Below are 25,470 nucleotides of genomic sequence, written 5' to 3'. Positions count from 1 at the left end.
AGGTGTTGTCCACTCCCAAATCACACATTTGTTAATCAACTCTCGTATAGCTAATCCAATGAATGTAAAGGCGCGGGAATGACAAAATAACTACATGAGCCAAGCATAACATTAAAAGATCGATTCACCTATTTGTGTCTCTAGGACTATTAGGAAAGTCGCTACCATAGGATAAGCCCTCTCTCGAGTGCACCTATCCAGTTGATTAGATTCTAACTATCAAAGTCTCCTTCCAATAGATTAGATTCTAATTCCTTAAGTTCCTAAGACTCAAGCCCTCACATAGGTTCCCCTCTCTCGAGTGTAGATAAACCATGTGTTGTACTCGTTCCTTTTACCACATAAAACTAGCTATCTCTCGATTAATCTAGTTAAACGGACATGGTTCTAAAGTTGGCCAAACAAAAGAACAATAAAAGCACAAGAACAAGCAAAATAACCACAAGAGCTAGGCGAAGGTTCAATTCTATTAAATCAAAACATATTCAAAGTAATCTTCACCCAAAGCTCCACAAATGTATCTAGCTACTCATGTTTAACAAGAATTTAACAAAATCATCGGTAGAAAACATGGAAAACACAAGTAAATTGATACTAAATGTCCCGGAGATGAATTGGGGGTTGAGAATCCTTCGTCTTGATGGTTGAACTCTTCTCAATCGCCCTCCCCTTGCTCTTGGAAAAAATTGGTGTATATGGATGTTTGGAGGTGGAAGAATGGTGTTGGAGGCGGATGGGCCTGAATCCCTGAACCCTAGGCGCTGCACATATATATAAAGCAAAACACCCGCCCGGGCGCTGTGCCCTGGCGTTTTCTACTCAAACCGGGCGTTTAGTCTGTCCCCGGGCGTTTTCTTCTCAAACCGGCGTTTTCTTCCCTAAGTCGGGCGTTTTCACTGGACTGGGCAGTGTTCGTCTAATAACCATAACTTCTTCTACGGGACTCCGATTGAGGCGTGCAAGATACCCACGTGAAGCTCTTTCAAAGACGAAGAGAATGGTATGAATTAAGGGCTGATTGGACTTCGAAATCTCCAGAAAAACTACCTCGAACTAAGGCTATTGCACATCCACTTGTTTTACACATTTTTCTACACATTCTTCACAAAATGGTCAAATACCAAAATAATAGAGAAGTAATCATAATCATACCCGATAATAGACGAAATGTGATCAAAACCATGCAATATTACTCTCTAAAACCAAGCAAAATCGGGCTCGGATGTCGTCGGCGTCCACTGCAGACGTCGGTCGCGCCCGACAACGACCGAAAGATCTTTCGCGCCCGATCCATCGGGCATGAGATTGGACATCCATTGCAGCCCGACCCCGAGCCCGATCGGGCGTTTTTTCATTTTTTTTTATTTATCTTTTATTTTTAATTCTTTAAACCCTAATTTAACCACTATTAAAATACCCAACTTTCTCTTCACTTTTCACACACCAATACTCCCTACTCCTCACACTTTCTCTTCTCTATTCTCATTTTCACACTTTCAAGAATGGATCCGAGTCAATTCCCAAACTCCCATAGTGTCGACGACGATATGCCGATGTTTGGCGGTGGCGGCGGCGGCGGTGGTGGCGCTCGATGGCCCGGCCACGAAGACTACCCGGTTGAGATGCCCGGATTTGTAGGATCCACTCTGAGTTCGATCCGTTCTTCAACACCGACGCATATCGGGTTGAGGACATGGAGCCTAGTTGTGGGCACCTCCTGCCCCTGAGGCGCCAAGGTGGAGGAAGAAGATGGCGCGGAAGGAAAAGGCGCCATCGGTCCGAGTCCCACTCCCATCCAACGAGCCCAACGAAGAGTACGCAACAGGGCGTACTGACTATGAGTTGGATGAGTACGTGAAGGTGGCTCAGTGTTAGGTGGATATATCCTAACCAGACTTCGTCCAAGAGATCGCATTGAGGAACGCTACAACAAGGTGAAACCGAGTTAGGCGTTCAAGCGGACCAAAGTTCAGCTGCAAAAGTGTTGGGATCGGATCAAGCTCCATGTCAACAACTTCTGCTATATCTACAACAAGAACAGGGACGGAAGGGCTAGCGGCGAGAGCATGGAGGATATGCTCAAGAAGTCGATGTCCGAGTACCATTCGCGGTTCGGGCAGTTCAAGATGTACAATGTTTGGCTGATCTTGAAGGACAAGACGAAGTTCAACGGAGGAATATGGTTGGATCCTCGGTTGTGAAGCGGACGAAGAACACCGCCACTGGCGGTTACACGAGCAGCGGCCCATCTCTTATGGATCTGAACGTTGAGCCGGAAGGGACACGCCTACGTCTACTTTTAGACGTCCCATTGGCACCAAGGCTGCCAAAGCCCAGGATAAAGGGAAGGCGAAGGCGGCCGCGTCTGGATCAGCTCTCCCGCAGCCTACGCCTCGTTCGTCTGCTCAGCTCATGGCCTCAGCGATCGAGGAGTTCAGAGGTTTTCGCGAGGTGGTTGAGAATAGATTTATACTTGACGCCTAAAACAGCCTTCATCAGGAAAACGATCCGAAAAAACGATAGAGGACTGAGAAGATGATCAAGAATTTGAGCCATAAGTTATTTTTAGATTACTAGTTTGGTTTTTTTTTTTTTTTTTTAATTTAGTAATTTAGTTTATTGTATTTTTTTTAAAGTAATGTAGTTTTTTTTAGCATTTGTGGTGTTTAATATAATATATTTTGGTATTTTAGTAACTAAAAACAAAATAAAAAAACATTAATATTAAAATTGAAATGAAAAATGGATAAGAGATAGAGCATCCACTAGAGCTCTACCATTGCAGAAAGATAGGACATGCTGATGTGGCAACCACTAAGGCTCTCACTAGGACTTTCACTGGAGCATCAAGGCCTGACAAATTGGGTACCCGCGGATACCCGATCCAGAATTTTCGGGTACCCGATCCCGAAATTTCCAAAATCCAATACCCGATACCCGACTCGAATTTAATTTCGGGTACCCAGATACCCGACACGGGTATCCAATCCCGAAAAATTGGGTATCCAGTCCCGATTACAATTTTGATTTTTTTTTTTCTTCTGAAAATTAACTACAAAGTTTTATAATTTATTTAATAATTATTTAGTTCGAATGAATTCAATACAAAGTTGAAGTAGTATTCAAGAGAAAATAATTACAAACTTTTAGACAAGAAAATAAATTACATTAAAAAATTAAATTATATATTAACATCTTTCATCCATCCACATGTAATTAAGAAATTAAATTACATTTTCCATCTTTCATCCATCCACAATAAGAAATTGACATATTAACATCTTCCATCCATCCACATGTAATTAAGAAATTAAATTATATTTAATTATAATAAAAACAAAATTTATTAATTTTAAAAAAAATTCAGATAATTCGGATATACCTGATTGAGTATCGGGTAACTCGATACCCGATCATTCAAAATTCTCACTACCCGATTTTGATCAGATACCCAAAAAATTGGATATCAGGTATCCATTTAGACAGGCCCAGAGCATCTATTGTTCATGCTCTTACACCCCGAACATTGTGTTAGCTTTATTTCCAACTAGAGTTAAGGCCAAAATTGGTCCTAAACATATGATCATTTTGCCTTTTTGGTCCTAAACTTTATCTTTTGGATTTTTTGGTCCTGCACATATGGAAATTTGATCATTTTGGTCCTTTGTCAATAGTTCATTAATTTTTTAACGGTGAACGCGTTTGTCCAATTTTGGCGCATAGTATGTTTGTTGATTTATTTGAGTAGCATTGGGCTCCTATATTACAGGCCCGTTTCACAAATAGCTGATATTTTCTCTGTTTATCAATTTTACTGAATCCAAAAACCCTAGAAGCTCTCTCTTCTCTCTCGTCGGCAATGGCAACCACCGGACAAACGGTGCTGCAGTATGTACCATCACCGGCAAGCGTGTCGGCTAAAGTTCATCCGATTGTTATATTCAATATCTGCGATTGTTACGTCAGGCGACCGGACCAAGCCGAGCGCGTTATCGGCACGCTCCTCGGCTCCGTTTTGCCTGACGGTACCGTCGACATTCGCAATTCCTACGCCGTTCCTCACAACGAGTCCTCCGATCAGGTTATTCCACATTTCTACTTCCACTTTTTCACTCTAATTTTGTAATAATTGCAACTTCTTCTAATTATACTCTATCACCAATTTCAATTGCTTCTATTTATATGTTTCATGATTTCTCCAAAATCAAGTTATGTCATTCATTTAGTTCAACGAATTGGAGTTTATTTTTCAATTGTGTATTTTGGTGACATGGATTTATTATATAATGCTTGCGTGATTTTAGGTTGCACTCGATATTGATTATCATCAGAACATGTTGACGTCTCACCAGAAGGTGAATCCAAAGGAAGTCATTGTTGGATGGTAATTTTTTAGCTACGATTTTCAAGTGCGCTTACTTTTTACTCCCACATTGTGTTCTGATCTGACATTAGAGCCAAAAATATGTATAGGTATCAATTTTGAAGTGATGCGTTCATGATTTCTTATATGTTTTTCGTCCTTGATGAAATTATTGTTGATTAAAGTTATTTTTTGGTAAGTTATATTACTATTATATTTTCATTTTTAGTTTGTCCGTATGATTAAATGCTTATAAATATTTTTGAGTATGTGGATATGCTTGGAATAGTTAGGGCGTAGTACGTATTTAGAAATGATGTGTATTTTTTGTAAGCATTGTGATTTCGTATTCGTAGTAATGTCGGGAATTGATTACTTAAATAATGTAAAGGAGCAAGCTAGATAGAAAATATGTTTGCGGAAATATGTTCTGCTGATTTATGTCTTTATGTATTTTTGACTAATGGAAAATGAAATTTTCGATTTATTATAGTTAGATTTTGTTTATTTATACTAAAATTCTGTTTTTATTATGTCTTATAATAAAATGAAAATGAAGAATGCATGACTTGTATGATCTCACTTTTACGATAATTTGTAGTTTTTAAATTGATCATGCTTGTGCGGATAGGTTTTCAACTGGCGGAGTCATTGGTGGCAGTGCTTTGATCCATGAGTTCTACTCTAGAGAAGTTAACAATCCTATTCATTTGACTGTTGATACTGAATTTAGAACTGGTAATGCTTCAATTAAGGCTTTTGTCTCTGTTGGTCTGTCTCTTGGAGACCAACAACTTGCTGCACAATTTCAAGAAATTGCACTGTTCCTATGCATGGTGGAGGCGGAACAGATTGGGTGTAAGTATCGACCTGAACTTGTGATTTTATTGAGATTTTCTCTTTGCAGACTGTTTGATTGTTGATTAGCTGAACTAGTTGTGTATCATTCATCATTTAATTAAATCCCTGGTGTGTGTTTTACATTAGTGGCTATGTGGAGACTCAAGGTTATATCAGTGCATTAACCTTCTAATAGCAAATAACATTGTGTTGGTTGGAAAATTGACATTATGGTAGTGTGTTGTGCACCGCGAAAGTTGGGGATGGGGCTGAATCAGCTGCTACTTTAGTATTTTGAATCACCAAGTTCTTACTGTGAACTGTCTGGTTTACAGACTTCACTGCTTCATAGTGTTTTTTAACATGTTGTTTGAAATATTTCTGTGTATTTACCTAATTGACATTCTGTCTTTCATATTCTTTTTAATTAAATTTGAGGTTTGAGCTAATCTTCAGAGTAAGGACTGAGCTATTTATATATCTTTGGAGTACCTGTGAAATTTACTGTTGTGACATAATTAGTTGCACTTCCAGCTCATTCTTTTGTTTTGATTTACCATTTGTTACTTGAATCAAATTTCTATCAAAAAATTTGGATGTCCAACTGACAAGAATCATAAATTCGTAATGAACTTGAAAAAAAACTGAGGGCCCAACCGCCAAACAAAATTTACTTAAGATTTTAATGGAACTTTTTTTCAAGTAGCACTTGTGAAATGGAACCCTAATTATTCTCACATCATGTAGTTAGCTTTTTCTGGTCTCCATCAGATGGATTCTTTTTTCCTTCATTGTCAAAAATGCCCTTATTAAATTATCACTTGAGATGAAAGTTCTCACTACTTAGGCTGAACAAGTGCATGTCATACATACCGTTGTTCAAAATCTTATCTGGATTTCTTTGCACAGTTGATGTACTTAAGCCAACAATTGTTCACAAGCTTCCAAATGATCTCGAGGGAATGGAAGCAACCACGGAACGGTTGCTTGCTCTAATCGACGATGTGTACAAATATGTGGATAATGTCGTGGTGAGGAAGCTGTTTTTTTTTTTTGTCTGAATCTCTTCTTTCCCGTCCTTGCTTGTCATTTGAACAAGTATTTTTTTTATTATTTCAGGAAGGACGCAGCGCCCCTGATAATAAAATTGGAAGATTTTTATCTGATACAATAGCAGCTCTTCCCAAACTATCTCCAAATGCTTTTGATAAGCTAGTCAATGACAATCTGCAGGTATGAAATCCTATCTGCTGGCTTTAATTACTCAGAAGTTAATAAGATGTTTACATTCTTTCTTTGGGTTTTCCATTATTTCAAATTAAACATAGTTAAATTTATTGTTTCTCTTTCTCCTTTTCTTTGTATTGTCTGAACAGTCACATAAGCTAAAAGACAATTCCTATGCTCCCTTCTGCCTTGCTTTAACTAAACATACAATTTCTATTAAGTATTTTAAAGTTTATTTATAGAAAATCTTGAGACACGTACAATGGAAGAGAGTGGTGAAGGTCATGAGCTATTGAAGTTTTTATTCGTTAAATGTACCATTTATTATGTTTTAAGTTGTTTAGTAGAGTCTCTAGTTTCCTCTGGGTAATGAGCTATTGAAATTCATAGTCGTTGTGGTTGGAGGTGTTCTTTTGTTATGGAATTGATCTTAAACCATGTTTTCATCTTCTTGCAGGACCAACTTCTGTTGCTTTATTTGTCTAGCATTACGAGAACACAACTTAGCTTAGCAGAAAAGCTGAATACTGCTGCCCAGATCATTTGATAGATATTCCTTTTGTTTTCTTGAGACACCATGATAGTAGCTCTGTTGATGTAGTAGTTTTTTCCTTTCCAAGATGTATGACCTTTGTTTGTGCTGTGCTCTCTTTTACAAGGGAAATTTTCGTGTATGATCTGGATTTGAGCATCTCTCTGCTATTAACTAACTAATCATTGTTTGCTTCACTTTTGCTTTTACTGAAAATCAATCTCATTTTCAGCCACAACCAATTCTCCCATCCACATCAGCATTTTTTTTTATATTTCAGACTGAGCACCTTTCATTTCTAGTCAAACATTATTGCACTTATTTTTTATCGATTTGTGTTATTTTCTTTTAATATTTGAATTAAAAAAATCAAATTGCAAAGTAGTATGAAGAAAATTGCATATATTGAAATGCTATAATAAGATTACATAGATTGAAAATGCAACAATGAAAAAATATAGATTATTAAACTACTCCCTCCGTCTCATAAAAGTTGAGACAAAACTTTTGGGCATGGAGATTAAGAATTTATATTAATAAATAGGAGAGATGAAAAAAGTAGGAAAGATAAGAGACAGTAAAGTAAATGATGGAATAAAGTAAGAGTGATCAAATGTTTTGTCTTTTGTTAAAAAAGAAAATGACTCAACTTTGTTGGGACGGACTAAAAAGGAATACGACTCAACATTTATGGGACGGAGGGAGTACAATTTTGAATTAGTCTCTAACATTTTAATTAGATCCTTAAAAAGTCTCCGGTCTTAGGTTTACTCTTTTTGGGACATTAACTATAATGCTATCAATTCTAATCTAACACATGAATCCTCTTTCGATTCTCCACATGCCATCAAATCATACAAGTTGTGATACACAACTTGAAGCCTTATTGAACAGAATTAAATACAAGTTTTAGATATCAAATTAATATAAATAGTTACTTTCAAATTCCTAGAATCCAACAAATTGGTTATCCATAGACGAGGTAACAAAATCCACTATCAAGTATGAAAATATTAAAAATAACAAAGACAAAACCGAAAGAATGAATCTTGAAGTCTCGATCTTCTTTTCTTATCATGCTCCAAACTTCAAGTGATAAATGATTATGGAATGGAATGGTGAATATCTTATAGAGTGAGTTTTCAATTCTAAGTCTGATTCCCTTCAATAATAGTTAAAAAGAAAAGTGTGACATTTATTATAAGACAGATAGAGCAGTACTGCTAAAAATGGAAGGAAACTATCCCTAACATTTAAGGGTCCTTTTAAAATCGAAAAAAGTATGTACGACAGCTAATCATGTAATTTGATTAATGGAGTGTAATAATTAAATCTACACCGTAACAGAATACACCCTTTTTAGGTGATTGGGAAAACTGGTTACAATGTATCTCCAAGCAATAAGAAGGGTGTCCCAAAAATGGGGCCTCACTTCACACCAAAAACTGATAAGTGCATGCTGACAATATTTAGTGGCGACAACTCGGAAACTGACGGAAATTAGGGGCGGCCTAGATTTCACATCTCTTATTACAAAACTATGTATAAAAAACTTAGCTTTATATTGTTATTTTATTATAGTTCTCGAATCTCACTGAAAAACATTAGTTTTGTTAATATTGATGGAAGTTTAAGTGGATATATGAATATGGGGAAAAATATGGTGTCACTATCTACTTGGAGGATTGGAAAGGGACATTTGAATAAAGACGGATGGCACTTTTATCCAGCCATAGCTATTGGTCCTTCCCATGAATTAGTTTCTTATCCAAAAACATTAATTACTTAGAGTCGTTACAAATGGAAATTAGAAAATTATGGACATTCAGTGATGGAGGTTTCCAAATAGGAGTATATAATAGTTATTGTCCGTTGAGGTGTTGTAATTGTGGTGTGGATTGGGATTTATGATGGAAGGATAAATTCTCAAGTTAAAAGCATTGTGAGGAAATAGGGAGTATTAATTATCACACAAAAAGTCACTATTCAATAGTTTTATCTAAAATAAACTAGCATCAAACATTACGTTATCGGTCAATTCTTGTCCAACAAAGAGTATTGATTTCAAAATATTTTTAAACAGAATGAGAAATTTCAATAGTAAACTCAAAATAAATATTGAGTGTCGTATACTCAAGTATAAAACGTGGATCAAACATGAATTAGGTGGCACCTACCAAACATAAAAGCAGTCTCTAACGACGATATAAACACAAAAATTATAAAATACTCCCTCCGTCCCAGAGAAGTTGGCATACTTTGAAAATGACACAAGATTTTAGGAGGTTTTGTTTTGTGTGTTAAATGGAGAGAAAAATTATAATTTTTATATTCATGTGAGAGAGAACTTTTTCCAAAAAGGGAAATGTGACATCTTTTGTGGGACAAACTAAAAAGGAAAGTGTGTCAACTTCTTTGGGACGGAGAGAGTAATAAACTAAGAAGAGTGATGCAAAAAGACGTACTCCCTCCTTCCCATTTCACTTTGCACATTTTTTTTTATCGCACGTGTTTTCAGAATCATAATAAATGGAGTACATCAACATGCTAAATAAACTATATTTAGCAAAAGTTATAAATAGAAAGTGAGATATAAGGTGGATAAAAGAAAAAGTATCAAATTCATAACAATAATAATATAATTAATTTTTAAACATCTATGACATAAAAAAAAACTCATATTTGACTTTTCTAGTGTTTTTTAGTTTGGAAACAATTATAAACTTTAATCCATCTTTTGTATAAGGACATATTTTTCATAGAAAAAAAGGAAATAAATGTAGAGGAATGGTTTGAAGCGAAGAGAGCAATACATAAAATATGAAAAATAATTAAAAATATTATTTTTGTGCAGCCCATCCCCCCTCCAAAAAAAAAAACCACCGAACGGGCTATCCGATTAGCCTGATTTCCAGTTGTTGTAGTTTTTCAGTCCTAACCTTCTAATTTTTTAACGGACTAATCTGATTGCCCATCAAATTCGGATTGAACTAACGTCTCTACCAATTTGTCATACTTTGGCCGGCCACGATATGTTTTTAAAATAGCATAAAAAACTAAATTCTACTTTTACACTCCAAAATAGGAGAACAATATAAAAAAGCTCTATTTTTTCGTTTTTTACACTCCAAAGTCCAAAGTCCAAACCACTTAAAACTTAGCCAGGTCCAATTTAATTAGTTAGTTAAACCTCTATCTTTTCCTGAATTTTCTCCTCAAATTTGAGAAACTAAACTTTCGGAGAAGTTCTTTTTTTCAAACCTTGATAGTTCCTAAATTTTCTCTTCAAATTGGAGAAATATAATTGAAAACTTCAATTCCCTAAACCACCACATTTAAAGCCGAAAATAAAAACGAAAGGAATGTAAAAGAAGAAAAGATAAACGAATTAAAATAAAATAATGATGTTGCTGACTACAAGTACAGAAAAAATGAAATAGTGGAGAAAAGATATCCTAGAAGTTAGAATGGTGCAAAACGCAGAGCCAAGCAGTAATGGACAAAAAATGTGATTAGTAAATTAGGGGATTACATTTTTGAGATCCAAACATTGTTGGGACTTGTGGGATCACCCACGCATTGCAAATTGGATGCTCCATTTCTCTCTTTAACTATATTATTCTTGAATCATGTGCGAATCACACTTATAACTTAAACATTGTTCCTTGACTAAGAATTAGTTCAAATCTCTTGAATTAACAAACAATTTTGTTGGCTTTAATTTAATACTATTTCAACTACTTCAAATTAAAGAGCGTTCGTTCAAAATTTTAATGCAATGACATGATACACACTATTCTCCGGCCAAGATTAATTAACGTATTAAGTAATAAGAAAGATAGTGAAAAGTGGGAGAAAAATGTTATTGGAATTTGATTCGTACTGTTATATACACTTAGGGGGTGTTCGGTTGCCAAGATTAAATCCCATGATTAAATATGTATCATATTTGGTTCATGAGATTGAATCCTACAACTTAATCCTAGATAGATAGTCTCATGATAATTAGTCATAGACTCCCCATTCCAACTAAAATAATCCCACAACTTAATCCTAGATGAATAGTCTCATGATTATTAGTCATGACAACCGAACACCACCTTATAGTAATAAAATATGAGTGGAATGATAGTGAAATGTGGAGTCTATCATCAAAAATATTTTGAAGTAGTAAATACAATTAATTGTGGACAAATGACAAAAGGAAAAGTTATGCCAATTAATAAAGGGGATGTTCGATTTGGACGATTATATATCAGGATCAATTATGTAGTGTATTTAATTCATTAGGTATTTAATCTCACAATTCAATCCTGGATGGATATTCATGTGATAATTAATCATAGCCAACTACTTCTAATTAAAATAATAGTGATTTAGAGACATAGTGTCTCCAAGTCATAATATCCCTATCTTTTTTTTGCCATAAGAATAATTTATATGTGGACTAATATACCCTTATTTCAAATGAAAGGAAATTAGATAAATGGTTATGTAGTATAACTGTTTGATTATGAAAGGAAAGTCTAAATCAAAGCAGATTAACTATCTAATAGTAACTTTCAATAACTTTGGAAAATTATACTTCTTCCGTCCCGCTTTAGCAGTCCCATTGATTTTTTTACCATCTTTTTGTAAAAATGATAAAAAATAGTTAAAGTGGAAAAATGGTAAAGTAAGAGGACAATAATGTAGATAAGACTCTTCTGTATATTATTCTCTCTTTTAATTTACCATTTCTCCTCTTTAACTATTTTTTTTATTATTTTTACAAAAAAGATGACAGAAAAGTCAATGGGACTGCTAAAGCGGGACGGAGGGAGTAATTAATTAAGTCGGTAATAACTCTCTTCAATTTTGCATAATATAAAAGGATTCGAATTGGGTTACCTTAAAATGGAGAATTTTATTTTATTTTATTCAAACACTAATATAAAAATTAACTGTTCAATTGAATTTCTTCGTCTAATAATCAATAGCAACTAATTATTTTATTATTAGAAAATTCTTAAAATTCTAAAGTATAAAAATAATTATACACATATATATTTAATTACATAGTATTATTATAAAATAAAATAATTAATAGTATTATTATCATAATTTAATCTTAGATTATATCTTAATACTATTTTATCTAGAGAATCGAATACCACGCACTAGATTAAAATTTAACATGCGTAAGCCATATTCAATTTCGGGCGTTTCTTTCAAAATTTTAATGCAATGAGTCAATGACATGATAAAAACTGGAGTATAATTTAACCTACAATAATAAATTCAAATTGATCAATTGATATGCCCATAGTTTCTAGTACACACATATATACATATAGTGACTATAATAACAATATGTGCTGATTTTGTATATTTGAAAGTACAGTCCCATTCTTGTTGTCTTTTTGTTTTCCTGTTGGATGTGGTTTGTTTAGGACTTAAGTCAATTCTCTCATGAATAATTGCGCAGATAAAGTTACAAGTGCTCGAAGTTCAAAGATTTTAATAATGAACGGATTAATATGTGATAAGTTTTACCGCTCAAAAAACATCTGTCGCACATTTTTTTGGGATATTAGCATAAATTAACATTCTCTCTGTCTTGCTTTAAATGAGATATTTTTTTTAATTAAAAAAAATATATTTATTGGGCATAAATATTTTTTTTAAGATATAAAAATAGAGAGTAATTATTTTTATTTGGAAAATTTGAAAAGTAGCCACAATTTAAGATGTAGAAGAAAGTACTCCTAAGCTGAGAGACAAATTATCTTAATATTTTACTTTTATATAATATTTCCATTTGTATCCCCTAATTTTAGTTGAGATATTAAGAATTAAGATGCTTAGCGAAAGAGTTATAATTAGAAACACAAATTAACCTTCGTAATTGCATAAAAAATGCCCTCAGTTGTTCTTTTTTTTTTTTTGGTAGGAGATCAGTAAGTGTGTTGTTTTTTTTTCTAAAAGTGACTTGATATATGAATTATTTAAGGTGGAACATAGAGAGTATGAAATACAAAAGATAGGTCCTCGAAGTACAACATTTGAGCTATGTTTAGGGTTAATGAATCAAATAACCTTGGACAAAAATCCAAAAAAGGGTTTTTGGCTTTTTAAACCAAAACTTTTCCCCGAATTCCGGTTTTTCCCATGAACTATGAGATTTGTTTTTAAAACCACGAACTTTCATTTCGTTAGGATTTTCCCCTGGCGGGTCAACGACGAAACCCGGGTTGTATACATGTCAATTTTAATCCTATTTGTCACTAAATTGATTACTTAGATACTATTTGGCACAATAATACATACGGTCACAATTATTACATAACAAATGACAACCTTTGAATAAACAAAACACAACTTTAACATTTTAAATTATGCTATTCGGGTTGGAAATGTGCTATTCGGGTCGGGTTGGGAAAATCCTAACGAAATGAAAGTTCGTGGTTTTAAAAACAAATCTCATAGTTCATGGAAAAAATCGGAATTCGGGGAAAGGTTTTGGTTTTAAAAGCCAAAAACCCTAAAAAAAAATGCTTAGTTACACCATTAATAATGATGACACTACTCGTCTAACCCTATTTCGGTATTTCCCCATTGAACAGTGCATTAGAACCAGTAGAAGAATTGATGCCCTGAATACCTAAATCTTTTCATAATTTCAAGATCCAACACATGTAATTAGCCTTATTCTTGTATGTCTTCTAATCAGAAATGGCGAGCTATACCTTCAATCATAAGTATCTATACCTCCAAAATACCAGTGGCGGATCCAGGATTTGGAAACAAAGGGGGCGGGATATATTGTTAATAGATTGGTTAGGTTGGGCATGACTATTTTTTCGGTCTTCGGAGCAACGTCAGAGGCAAACGGAGGGGACGGACATGACAATTTTACGTCCGGATAAGGGCAAATAAGTCGCAATTGTCCAAAGCACACACACAAACAATCTTCCATGGAAATTGCCCCCCCTTTCTAGAAACTGAAATAGCTGAAGTTAGAGGCAACCCTAAAAATTTTCAGAAACAATTACTATTACTCAATGGACATAAAAAGGAACTAACAAAATATGACAATCAAGTTCGTGACCAATATTGAGGTACTACTATTACTTTGTTTATGAGTTAATTTTATTTATTTTATGGTAACAATCAATATACTATATTACAACCTCACCTTTTTATATGAAAATGTTGAATCTTGAATTCCCTCCATGAAGACAAACCCTAGAAACAAATATGAATATGGGGTTTAAATATGTATAAAACGATGCATGCGTTTCTTGGGTTAATTTCTTATCTTCGGCTAACTTTCTCGGATAAATTGAAATTTTAAATATAAGATCGAAATTTTATGAAATTCATTAAAGAAGCCTAAACCGGTCGGCCTAAGACAGGAAGCACTGAGATATCATAAAAGCCAATTTGGTCTCCTTTTTGTTGGTCGTGTGTTCTCTCTCTCAAATCTCTATTAATTGGTGGCTTTTTATGTCCTCTAGTTTATGTCTCAATAACCTCAAAAGGAGGGGTCTTCTTTAAGTTTAAAATAAATCAATAAATAAAGATTTATTTTTTCATCCCAACAACATTTTAACTTTTGACTGAATCAATAGTTGTGTTGGTCAAATAATCTCAGCTTCTATGTCAGATTTTTATTTATTTTTATGGTGATCACAACCTCTCGCAACTGGATCAAACAATGTGAACTTTTGACCTTCATCGCCGTGCACTCTTATTTATTAACGTTACTCATGTTTATCCTCTTTGTCAGATTCTTATGTCTTAATAAAAAAATAAAGATCGGATAAAAATTCAATTATGAATCATTATTAAAAAGAATTAATCATGTAACTTTCTCATAACCCTATATACTACTACTATGTGTCCCATTTTGATTGGACATGCATGAGTTTTAAAAATTGTAAGCGAAAGTAGGTCAAAAAAGTTCGTGAAATATTAAATGTTCAATTTTTTCTTTTTTATCCGTCCGCTAGTAAATGTTCCATTTCATTTTTTTACTACTTTAGGTAAGTGGACCCTACATACATTCTATTAACTTATTCTACTTACATTTTATTATAAAACTATTATATAAAATAAGACCCACATTTCATTAATTTTTTCTAGAGTTAAAATAATTTCTTAAAACCCGAGCAGGTGAACTATGAGATAATCATTTATTCATAAACGGAGGAAGTAATTCATAAGAGACAAAACAAAATTAAAAATTGGAACACGTAATATATAGAGAAGGAAGAGAGTATTACTAACTTGTTTACTCAAGCAAGTTAATTTCCTAACATATTGTTGTAATAATAAATTGCAGAGCATTGGTGGTGAAAATGATTTAATAAAAAATTGGAGTCGTCACCACTTTGTCTGCTCGCGGCCCTAAACTTTGAACAGTGGCAGCTTTTGCGCATCTCTTAGTCTTAACACAAAAAACCAGGCAAAAAAACATTGCCCTCAAATCCTCAAACTTCTCCATCTCGTCCCTAAAATCAATGCACTAAATAGTCCATTTATATTAAATTAATGAATCTTGTGGTGCTATAAATAAGTTGAGCTTTGGTCCTTAATTTTGTAGTAAGTTATTGCATAATAAAAAAAATATAGTGATGGATGAGTACTCGACGGGGTTTTGCATTAGGGCGGCGGCGCGAGGGGGCGGAACAGGGAGCAAGTGCGGGCGTTGGAATCCGACAGGGGAACAAGTAAAAGTTCTGACGGAGCTGTTCAAGTCAGGTCTCAGAACTCCCACTACTGATCAGATCCAAAAGATATCTGCTGAGTTGAGCTTTTATGGTAAGATTGAGAGCAAAAATGTTTTTTACTGGTTCCAAAACCACAAGGCCAGAGAGAGACAGAAACGACGCCGCATTTCCGTTGATGACCTTCCCACCCCTTCTAAACGTAACTCTTTCTCTCTCTCCCCCTATATCTATGTATATATACACAATTTAGTTGGCATACAAATGTTAACACTTAGCAATTAGTTAACGACTAGCAAATAGTTTGCAACAGATCATATTGAGATTGAATATTCTGTGCAGAATTCGGTAGTGCCGAGAAAAATGAAGCCGAAAGAGTGATTGAAACGCTTCAACTGTTTCCGGTGAAGTCTCGGCTGTATGCAGACGACTGCAAAGAGAATACGTACAACCTTGCCATGGAAATGGATCATCCCACCTTGGATTTGAGATTGAGCTTTGTTTAGTTAGCCGTATCATTAACTAATCATTCATCTTCTCTTTCTCATGTTTTGATTTCGAGAAGTTGATTTGCATGATCAACTTTATCTACACATAATTTATTATTAACATTAGATGTAAAATTAATGCACGTAGATCTAAATATTAATGTTTGCTCCTAAGACGTTCTCCTCTATTTTATCGCATAGCTATTAATTCGGCTCTATCATTCTTCATCCTTTGTTTCAAATTATCATCAATATCGATATATATATACATATGCTCGACCTTTCTGATGACGGGCCCATGTTTAAAACTTAGTTTGTGATTGATTGAGAACTCGGTTTGCAACATTTTGGAATAAATTAACTATCGCGATAGATGAAAGTCTTTCAAATATCATACTCCTCCCGTTTGAAAATAAATATCTCATATTGAAACAAGGCTGATTTTAAGAAATTGTTTGACTTGGTTAAACAAATTAATTAAAAAAGTTAATCGGACGTGAAGTCTATTTTTATAAACTCTTGCAGTCCAACATTAGGAGACTCATTTCTTTTCGGTACAGGCTTTTAAAAATATTAAAAAAATGTGTGGAAAAAAGTTAATAGAACATATGTCATTATGTCGTACTTGTATAGTACTCCCTCTATCTCATGTTACTTGCACATTTTTAGTTCAGCTAGTCCCAAACTACATACACTATTTTTATTAAAATCAATTAATTGTACCTTATTTAGTGATCTCTCGTTACATTTAAAATACTAATATAATGATACTAAAAAACCAATTCTAAATTTATGGCCTAAAATAAAAAGTACAAGTAATATGAGACAGATGGAATATTAGTTTTAAATAAAATATGAGTGAAATGTGAGGTCCTATTAATGAATGAAATGAATTAGAACTGACGAACAAAAATGAAAAAAATGAACTTCCAGAGGAATATTAATTTTATAAATGGGAGTACACGTTTTTAATTATTTGAAATTGACTAAATTGGTTAAGTTTCGATCCCCGCCCTCCAAAGCATAAAAAGGAAAATTAATGGGCTCAAGGGAAGTTTCAGCCCAAAGTCGACAAATTGTGTCTGATCAATCGATAAACACTACTCCGACCTAATCAAGATATTTCCTCTCAACTCGGAACTCCGGCGTTTGGCTCCGCTCGTAAAACACTTCGAATCGTAGGTCAGTTTTCCGATGCTTTGTAACAATCGATACGCTTAGCTTTTGAATTTTGTGACTTATCGTGTAACAATTTAATTTGTTAATCGCTCGTTCCGTTTGTGATACAACCCTAATCTTAGATCTGAAATGGAGCACGTATTTTGCATATACGGAATAAACAATTTTTCCTGATTTTCTCTCTAATTTAGGGTTCCTTGATCTATTTGTAGAAATTTGAAGAATCGTTTTAGATAATTATTGTTACCGAGATCGGATTTAGAAGATGGCGGCGTTGACAGACATTCTTCCAAAGGCGAAATCTTCGGTTAATAGTAATTACGATCACTCTAACGATCCCTGGTTTAAAAGCCGGTATAGTTTATCTGAGGTGGAGGAGGAACATGTGGCTCTGAAAGCTAAGCCAGTGCCTCCTTATTTGAAACGGGCAGGGTTTAAGCCGTCGAAGCCTGAGGATTTTGGGGATGGAGGGGCGTTCCCTGAAATTCATTACGCGCAGTATCCGCTTGGGATGGGGAGGAGTAAGAGCAAGCCTGGTGCAAAGACTTTGCCTCTCACAGTGGACGAGCGTGGAAATTTGAGATATGATACGATTGTGAGGCAGGATGAGAATGCGAAGAAGATAGTGTATTCGCAGCACTCAGATCTTGTTCCAGTCTTTGCCAAGGATGGTACCAAAGAGGATGACATGGATGCTGATGAGAAGCAGAAGGAGATTGATGAGACAACGCAACAGACCAAGGCTGCTTTGGAGCAGATTGTGAATGTTAGGTTGAGTGCTGCACAGCCAAAAAATGTTCCTAAAACGTCCACGGATTCTAAGTTCATCAAGTATAAGCCGTCTCAGCAGTCGGCAGCTTTTAATTCAGGTGCGAAGGAGAGAATCATTCGCATGGTGGAAATGCCTGTTGACCCTCTAGAGCCTCCGAAGTTCAAGCACAAGAGAGTTCCCAAGGCTTCAGGTTCTCCTCCTGTCCCGGTCATGCATTCTCCGCCTCGGCCTGTGACTGTGAAGGACCAGCAGGACTGGAAAATCCCACCTTGCATATCCAACTGGAAGAACCCTAAAGGGTATACAATTCCCCTCGACAAGCGGCTGGCTGCTGATGGCCGAGGGCTGCAGGAGGTTCAGATTAATGATAATTTTGCCAAGTTATCTGAGGCTTTATACGTTGCAGAACAGAAAGCTAGAGAGGCTGTTGCAGTACGGTCTAAGGTTCAAAAGGAGATGATGATGAAGGAAAAGGAGAAGAAAGAGATGGAACTACGGGTGCTCGCACAAAAGGCAAGATCTGAGAGAACTGGTGTGGCTTCAGCAGGTGGAATATCAATGCCTTCTGAGAGGACTGCTAATGATGGTGATATGAGTGTGGATTATGAGAGGGGTAGAGAGGAAAGAGGTAGAGAGGAAAGGGTAAGGGATGGCCCCAAGGAAACGAAAGAAGAGAAAGAGGATAGGTTGCGCAGGGAAAAAATTCGTGAGGAGCGGCGAAGAGAGAGAGAGAGGGAAAGAAGACTTGAGGCAAAAGATGCTGCCATGGGGAAGAAGAGCAAGATTACCCGGGATAGAGACCGTGATATCAGTGAGAAAGTGGCTCTTGGGATGGCCAACACAGGAGCAAGAGGGGGTGAAGTTATGTACGATCAGAGGCTGTTCAACCAAGAGAAAGGGATGGATTCTGGTTTTGCCACGGATGATGCTTACAACATCTACGACAAGGGCCTATTTACTGCTCAATCTGCTTTGACTACTCTGTACAGGCCTAAGAAAGATGGCGATGATGAGATGTATGGTGGCGCTGATGAGCAGCTGGATAAGATAAAGAAGACTGAGCGCTTCAAGGTTGACAGGGCATTTACGGGTACATCCGAGAGGTCTGGTCCAAGAGACAGACCAGTTGAGTTTGACAAGGAGCAACCTGAAGAAGATCCCTTCGGTCTTGACCAATTCTTGACAGAGGTTAAGACTGGTAAGAAAGCCATTGACAAAATTGGGAGCGGAGGTACCTTGAAGGCGAGTGCTGGATCCATGCGAGATGGCTCAGACGGATCTACCAGATCACGTATTCAATTCGACAAAGGGGGACGTTGAGGAGGTAGATTACCTTTACCTTATCCGGAGCTTCTTCTGATTACTCAGCTCTATGCTGTTAGAATTGGGAATGCTAAAGCTGTGCCATGTTGCTCTACTACTGTTCTACACTTATATGCATGGTGGGATATTGTAGCTTGTTGCACTTAAATATTTGTATTTTGTTATGATTGGCATTGTATGCTTTGACCAAACCTTGTTTCTGAAGGAGGAATGAAATGGGGCCTCTATGTGACCTCTTGTTTCCGAAGGAGGAAATAAACAGACACACTTAATGGATGACTTAGTGAAATATACTATCAAATTGAATATCCAAAAATTATGTATATGGATTTTGCGTACACACGTGGCTCTTAGTATGGTTTGCCCATTTGAGCGTTCGATCCTAGAAAGCTTGAGAAACAATAAGATGTAGTCATTGGAAACTGGTTTATGAGATGTAGGTGAATTTCTATCCAAGGAAATTTATGAATTTAATAAGTTGCAAACACAATCGACCTAATTTCTCTCCCTTTCTCTACAATTTTTTGGTAAATACAATGGAGATTAGTCGAAGGTGAGAGGGAGGAGAGAGAGAAAATGAGAGGGCTGAGGTGGCAAGTAAGGTGGTGAGTGAAGTGGAAGAGTATAAATTAAGGTCTTAATCGGTTGCTATTACGTACTATTATACTCTTGATTATTTATCTAAGATTAAGTCGTGAGATTATTTTAGTTGGAGTGACCGACTATAACTTATAATCATACTATAATTATCTATCTAGAATTAATTGTGAAATTCAAATTCATATATTATACAAACTCCAAACTCAAGGGTTATATCATATTTGTAGTCACCTAAGGTCTAATAGGGTAGTCATAAAATACAATATAATATCATACATTGTACAAACTCCAAACTTTTCAACGCAATAGCAATACAACGTCAACACAATGTCATCATCACAATGTAAAATTTCAAGATTTTGATGTTAACGTGAAAAAAGTAAAAACAATACAATTAATGACTATTATGTATTCCCTCTGTCTCACTTTAATTGTAGAAATTTCTCGTTCAATACGAGAATTTATTTGGTGTGTTTTGTAAGTTAAATTAAGAGAGAATCAACTAGGATAGAGAAAAAATAGAAAAATGTGGTGTTTCTATTTTTAAAAATGTATAATTTCGAATGGACATCAAAAAAAGAAAATGTATCATTTAAAATGAAATGGAATAAGTATTTTATAATTCATAAATTTATAATATTTTTGACAAAATATACTATCACCAAAATTGCATTCTGGTTTCAACTTATCTTTTTTTTAACACGCCTATCTCTGATTATAAGGCAATTGAAATCTATATTCCGAAATCTCTCTAATAATGGGACATAATAAGAGTATGTGTTCCTCATATCTAAAGTATTTAGTCTTGTAGGTAAACTACACGTGTTTTAATGAAAAAATTTAAAAATTAAGAGAGGAAAAGAAACTTTTGGTTTTTTAGTAACGCCACAAAATAGGAATATAAGATTATTTTTTTGCACATTAATTACATGCGCAAAATACCGATGACGATCTAAACTGACCAATCCTCACCCATAATGTTTCTCCTAGGGGTGGCAAATCGTGCGTGTTGTGTCGTTATCGTGTCGACACGACACGATAACAACAAACACGAACACGACCCATTAAGAAAACTCCAAACACGAACACGAACACGACCCGCTACCCTCAGACACGAACACGACACGAACCACTTCGGGTCAGCACGACACGATAACAACACATATACGACACAACACGATAACAACACTATAATAATACTACCTCCGTCCCCCAAATTCTGACACAGTTACTATTTCGGTCCGTCCCTGAAAATTTGACACACTTCACTTTTATTATAAAACTAATATTTTAAAAGTAGGACCACATCCTTGAATTTTTTCTAACTCACTTTCCATTACATTTATTAAAATCTGTGCCGGGTCAAAGTGTGTCAAAATTTGGGAGACGGAGGTAGTAATATTATAATATATTAATATTATTTCTAATATGAAAATTTTAATTTTAATTTTAAATTTTTAAAATTTTAAAATAAATAAAAATAAAATTAATATTATATATACTTAACGTGTAACACGAACATGACACGAACACGACACGAAATAATATTATAGTATACTTAACGTGTAACACTAAATTTTCGTGTCGTTATCGTGTCGACACGATAAGGACACGAACCCAATAAACTTTGACACATACCCATTAATTTCGTGCGGATTCATATCGTGTTATCGTGTCGTGCCAAAAATTGCAATCTCTATTCAATCTCTATTCTAAATCACTTCACATCACGAACTGCAATTCCTCAACACACCACTCTTCTTAATCTAAAACTCTGAAAAAAAAATACTCCACTATTATAATACTACATCACATTAACTAAGCCACGATACTAATCACTCGATCGTTTCGTTTTGGCTGTTGTTTTGTGAAAATGATAATAAATAGTTAAAGTAGAGAGAATATAAAGTCAGAGATAAAATATACATATTATGTTATTTATTTTACTTTATCTCAACTGTAATTATTTATTATCATTTTTGTAAAACAACGTCCGATTTAGAGCGCCTCAATTGTAACGGGACGGAGGAGTATTATTTCTGTCGGCAAATAGAAGTTTCATACTAGTATTTATTATAAATGGTATAAGGTCTCACTCTATTAACACATTCCATTGATATTTTATTTAAGACTAATATATACAAGTGACATTCATATTAAACCAATGCCGCCAAGGAATGAGAACTCCTAAAAGTGGACAGAGACAGTAACATTTAACAAACAGTCACATATTGCATGAACTCCGAGTCGGACTCAAGACCCGCCATAGTCTCCGGCGCCAAAATAACCTCCAAATCAACCGACCCGCCCCCTTCCCGACCCGGGAACGCCGATATCTTCCCATCGAACTTATTGTTCCTTCCGCTCCGCACCGCCACCGGCCTCCCCCACCCGAAATCATTGTCGTACATCGGAAACCTCGGCGAGCTCCCCATCATCACCATCGCGCCCCCGGGATTCCCCAACGGAAAACACCGCGGCTCCCTCTCCCAATCCTCCACGCACTTCCGCACCTCCGCGCCGCCGTGCGCCGCCAGGGTTTCGTTCAGCTGCTCCGCGCACCAACGCATGTCCCTCCCCACCACCTCTCCGGCCAATGCCGACGTCGGAACGCTCTGGATCGCGTTCCCGAAGTATAGCGGCTCCAATTTCTTCTCCAGCCGGTGCCGGCAGTTCACCGCCATCCGAAACGTCGTCGTTTTTCCCGGGGGAAGCTCCCGCGCGCGCGTGATCCCACGCCACAGCAGCGCGCACAGCGATTGGAACGACGAGATCTCCACCGTCGGATTAACAGCGTAGATTAACGGTTTCTGTTTACTAACGCGCGTGTCGTTGGCGTGCTTGCCCATCACCTCCGCCACGTTAACGTTGCCGTCAGTTTTATTCAATTTTGATTTAAGCTTCAAAATCGATTCTCTGCTGAAGCGGAAAATCCTCTCCCTGATCGGAGCTTCGGCGGAGAAAGAAGCCACGGGGCCGCCCTCCGGCAGCCGGAGAACCGCGGAGGATGTCAAAATCGAGTCGCGGCTGAAATCCGGGGACCTCGATATCGCCTCCACGCCTCTGGCGAACTCGGCGAAGGTGTTGAAGAAATTCCAAAACGAGGTGCCGTCGGCGACGGCGTGATTGACGGAGCAGGCGATGAAGACGCCGTCAGCGAGCGCCGTCACCTGGACGGCTAGAATCGGGCGGAAATGGCCCGTGTGGCTGACGGCGTGATCGAGGGCGAAGCAGCTCTTAACGGCCGCGGGCACGTCAGCGGCGGTGGGGCCCAGGAGATCGCTGACGTGGAGGTGGGACCCGTTGACGTGGATGAACTCGACGCCTGCGTCGTTGCAGTCTATGTAGACGTGGCCGGTGGCGTCGGTGGTGAGGCGGCCAGCCAGCGGCGGGAAATGGGTGAGCGACTTTGAGAGGCTGCGTTTTAATCGGGAGAGGAGGTCGGAGATTGGCAACGGCGGCTTTTCGAATAAGCCGCCTTTTTGAATGTAGTGGCACGACAGCATTGGGAGATCGGAAACTGAGAGCTTGAGCTCTCTTAGGCTTGATTTTTGGTCGGGAGAAACTAGGCATTTCGACACAATTGGGAAGGCCTGGGAAACCATTTTCTTCAGTATGTATTCAGAATTGAGAGAGTTGGAGTGAGAGGGATTGAAATAGGAAGAGGGGTATTTATAGGCATTGGATTTGGCCTTTGGGGTTCAATTTGTGGGGTTGACTTTTAATTGTTGGCGTCTCAATATTTTCACGTGTTTCGTTTATTGTTACCAAAAAAAGGAATACAATCGACAAACAAAAATGTTGAGAGATAAATTCAACCGACATATACAAAAATATGAACATAAAATAATCGGCATACAAAAATTGATTCGACATACAAAAAAATAAAATTATTTCCTTAATTGTACTAATTTGAGACTAGAAACATTTAGGTTGGTCGGGTATTGAATCTTGATCAAGGTATTGAATGAATCGAAAACACGGCTAAACGGCTAGATGTCTATTTTTAACTAACAATGTCAAGTTAATCAATGTGGACTAATAAGATTGTAATTTTATGAGATTAGAAATTTATTTCTAATCCTAAACGTTTAATATTTGGGTAACTCAGTTGACTGATAAATCTAAATAGTTAAATTAACCTATGTATTTTTCATTCTTAAGAATTTTATATTTATTAAAATATAAACATATACAAATATAAAAAATGCTTCATCATATGGCAAACATAAACACTATGTTACAAATTTACAAAATTCTAAAAATATGACATTGGATAAAAATAATGTTTGATACTCCCCTGACCAAAACAAAGAGATTATTTTTCGTAGATCGATGAAGTACATCTTAAATTATTGAATGATTTAACCTATACCAATAGGTTATAGTGAATATTGACAAGTTAAAATATAATTAAAGATTTGTAAAACTAAAATAAAATATAAACATGTTTTGATGATATATTTTAATTTTTAAGATTTAGAATAACTATTTTAGTTGGATTAAATTTTTTTATTCATTTATTGTATTAATAAAAAATAATGAATATAGGGGTGTGATCCGTTGCTAATTTTTCTTAAGTGGTTAACTTGCTAACTCATCAATCCAATGTATTAAAAATGTCAACACGATGATACTGAAATGTCAACATAAACTTCAGTTGATATTTTAATACATTATGTTGACATTGATATTTAAACGTCAATACAATGTCAACACAAATATGTGTTGACATTTTAATGTGATCGTGTTGATATTTTTAATACACTACGTTGATAAGTTAACAAGTTAGTAATTTAAGAAAAGTTAGCATTTTAAAGCACCCAATATATATGTATATGTATATAATTAGAGAGTTAGTTTTATTTTATTAAAGCTATCATTAAAGGATTTTTTAATTGCAAATGAAGAAGAAAAATATGCAATAATCGCATCTTGGCCAACCCATTGGGTCAGCCCTACTCAGAACGCAGCCGGCTAACCGGGTTGAAAATTGTATAAGTATTCCCTATGTTCCATGTTAATTGAGACTTTGTTTTATTTTGAGAAGTTTTAAAATAATTGAGTAGTTTTTATTTGGCAAAAAGTAATTTACTCTCTTACTGTATTCTATCTCTATCTATTTTACTTTATTGTCTCTTATTTTATTCACTATTTACTTAGGTGACGTTCGGTTGTCATGACTAATAATCATGAGACTATCCATCTAGGATTAAGTTGTGGGATTATTTTAGCTGGAGGGGGAGGCTATGACTAATTATCATGAGACTATCCATCTAGAATTAAGTTGTAGGATTCAATCTTATAAACCAAACATGATACATATTTAATCATGAGATTTAATCTTGGCAACTGAACGCATTCTTAATTTTCATGCTGAAGAAAAACCTGCTAATATCCTGGTCGCTCATGCCACTCCTTTTTCGGGCGTTGAC

General features: G+C 35.9%; 4 protein-coding genes across 4 annotated transcripts; 3 read left to right on the top strand and 1 right to left on the bottom strand.

The window, feature by feature from the left end:
- Positions 1-3,788: 3,788 nt before the first annotated feature.
- On the top strand, positions 3,789-7,159 carry LOC125218247 (eukaryotic translation initiation factor 3 subunit F). The gene is made up of 6 exons (XM_048119883.2): positions 3,789-4,081; positions 4,305-4,384; positions 4,995-5,221; positions 6,113-6,234; positions 6,323-6,436; positions 6,888-7,159. Exons 1-6 carry the CDS (start codon positions 3,860-3,862, stop codon positions 6,975-6,977), a joined length of 855 nt encoding a protein of 284 aa, XP_047975840.1. The 5' UTR covers positions 3,789-3,859; the 3' UTR covers positions 6,978-7,159.
- Positions 7,160-15,575: 8,416 nt separating this feature from the next.
- Positions 15,576-16,295, top strand: LOC125221193 (WUSCHEL-related homeobox 5-like). Its single transcript, XM_048123318.2, has 2 exons — positions 15,576-15,875; positions 16,016-16,295. The coding sequence occupies exons 1-2, from the start codon at positions 15,581-15,583 to the stop codon at positions 16,177-16,179; spliced, it is 459 nt and encodes a 152-aa protein (XP_047979275.1). The 5' UTR covers positions 15,576-15,580; the 3' UTR covers positions 16,180-16,295.
- An 895-nt stretch (positions 16,296-17,190) lies between these two features.
- LOC125222436 (SNW/SKI-interacting protein A-like) lies at positions 17,191-19,678 on the top strand. Its single transcript, XM_048125046.2, has 2 exons — positions 17,191-17,343; positions 17,553-19,678. Exon 2 carries the CDS (start codon positions 17,606-17,608, stop codon positions 19,430-19,432), a length of 1,827 nt encoding a protein of 608 aa, XP_047981003.1. The 5' UTR covers positions 17,191-17,343; positions 17,553-17,605; the 3' UTR covers positions 19,433-19,678.
- A 2,457-nt stretch (positions 19,679-22,135) lies between these two features.
- On the bottom strand, positions 22,136-23,667 carry LOC125218936 (BAHD acyltransferase DCR-like). Its single transcript, XM_048120745.2, has one exon. The coding sequence runs from the start codon at positions 23,638-23,640 to the stop codon at positions 22,249-22,251; it is 1,392 nt and encodes a 463-aa protein (XP_047976702.1). The 5' UTR covers positions 23,641-23,667; the 3' UTR covers positions 22,136-22,248.
- Between the last annotated feature and the right edge of the window lie 1,803 nt (positions 23,668-25,470).

Source organism: Salvia hispanica, chromosome 1 (assembly GCF_029641045.1).
Source record: "Salvia hispanica isolate PSC_SH4W2 chromosome 1, Shi_PSC_v1, whole genome shotgun sequence".
NCBI lineage: Eukaryota > Viridiplantae > Streptophyta > Magnoliopsida > Lamiales > Lamiaceae > Salvia > Salvia hispanica.
This window is presented reverse-complemented; position numbering and strand designations above follow the sequence as displayed.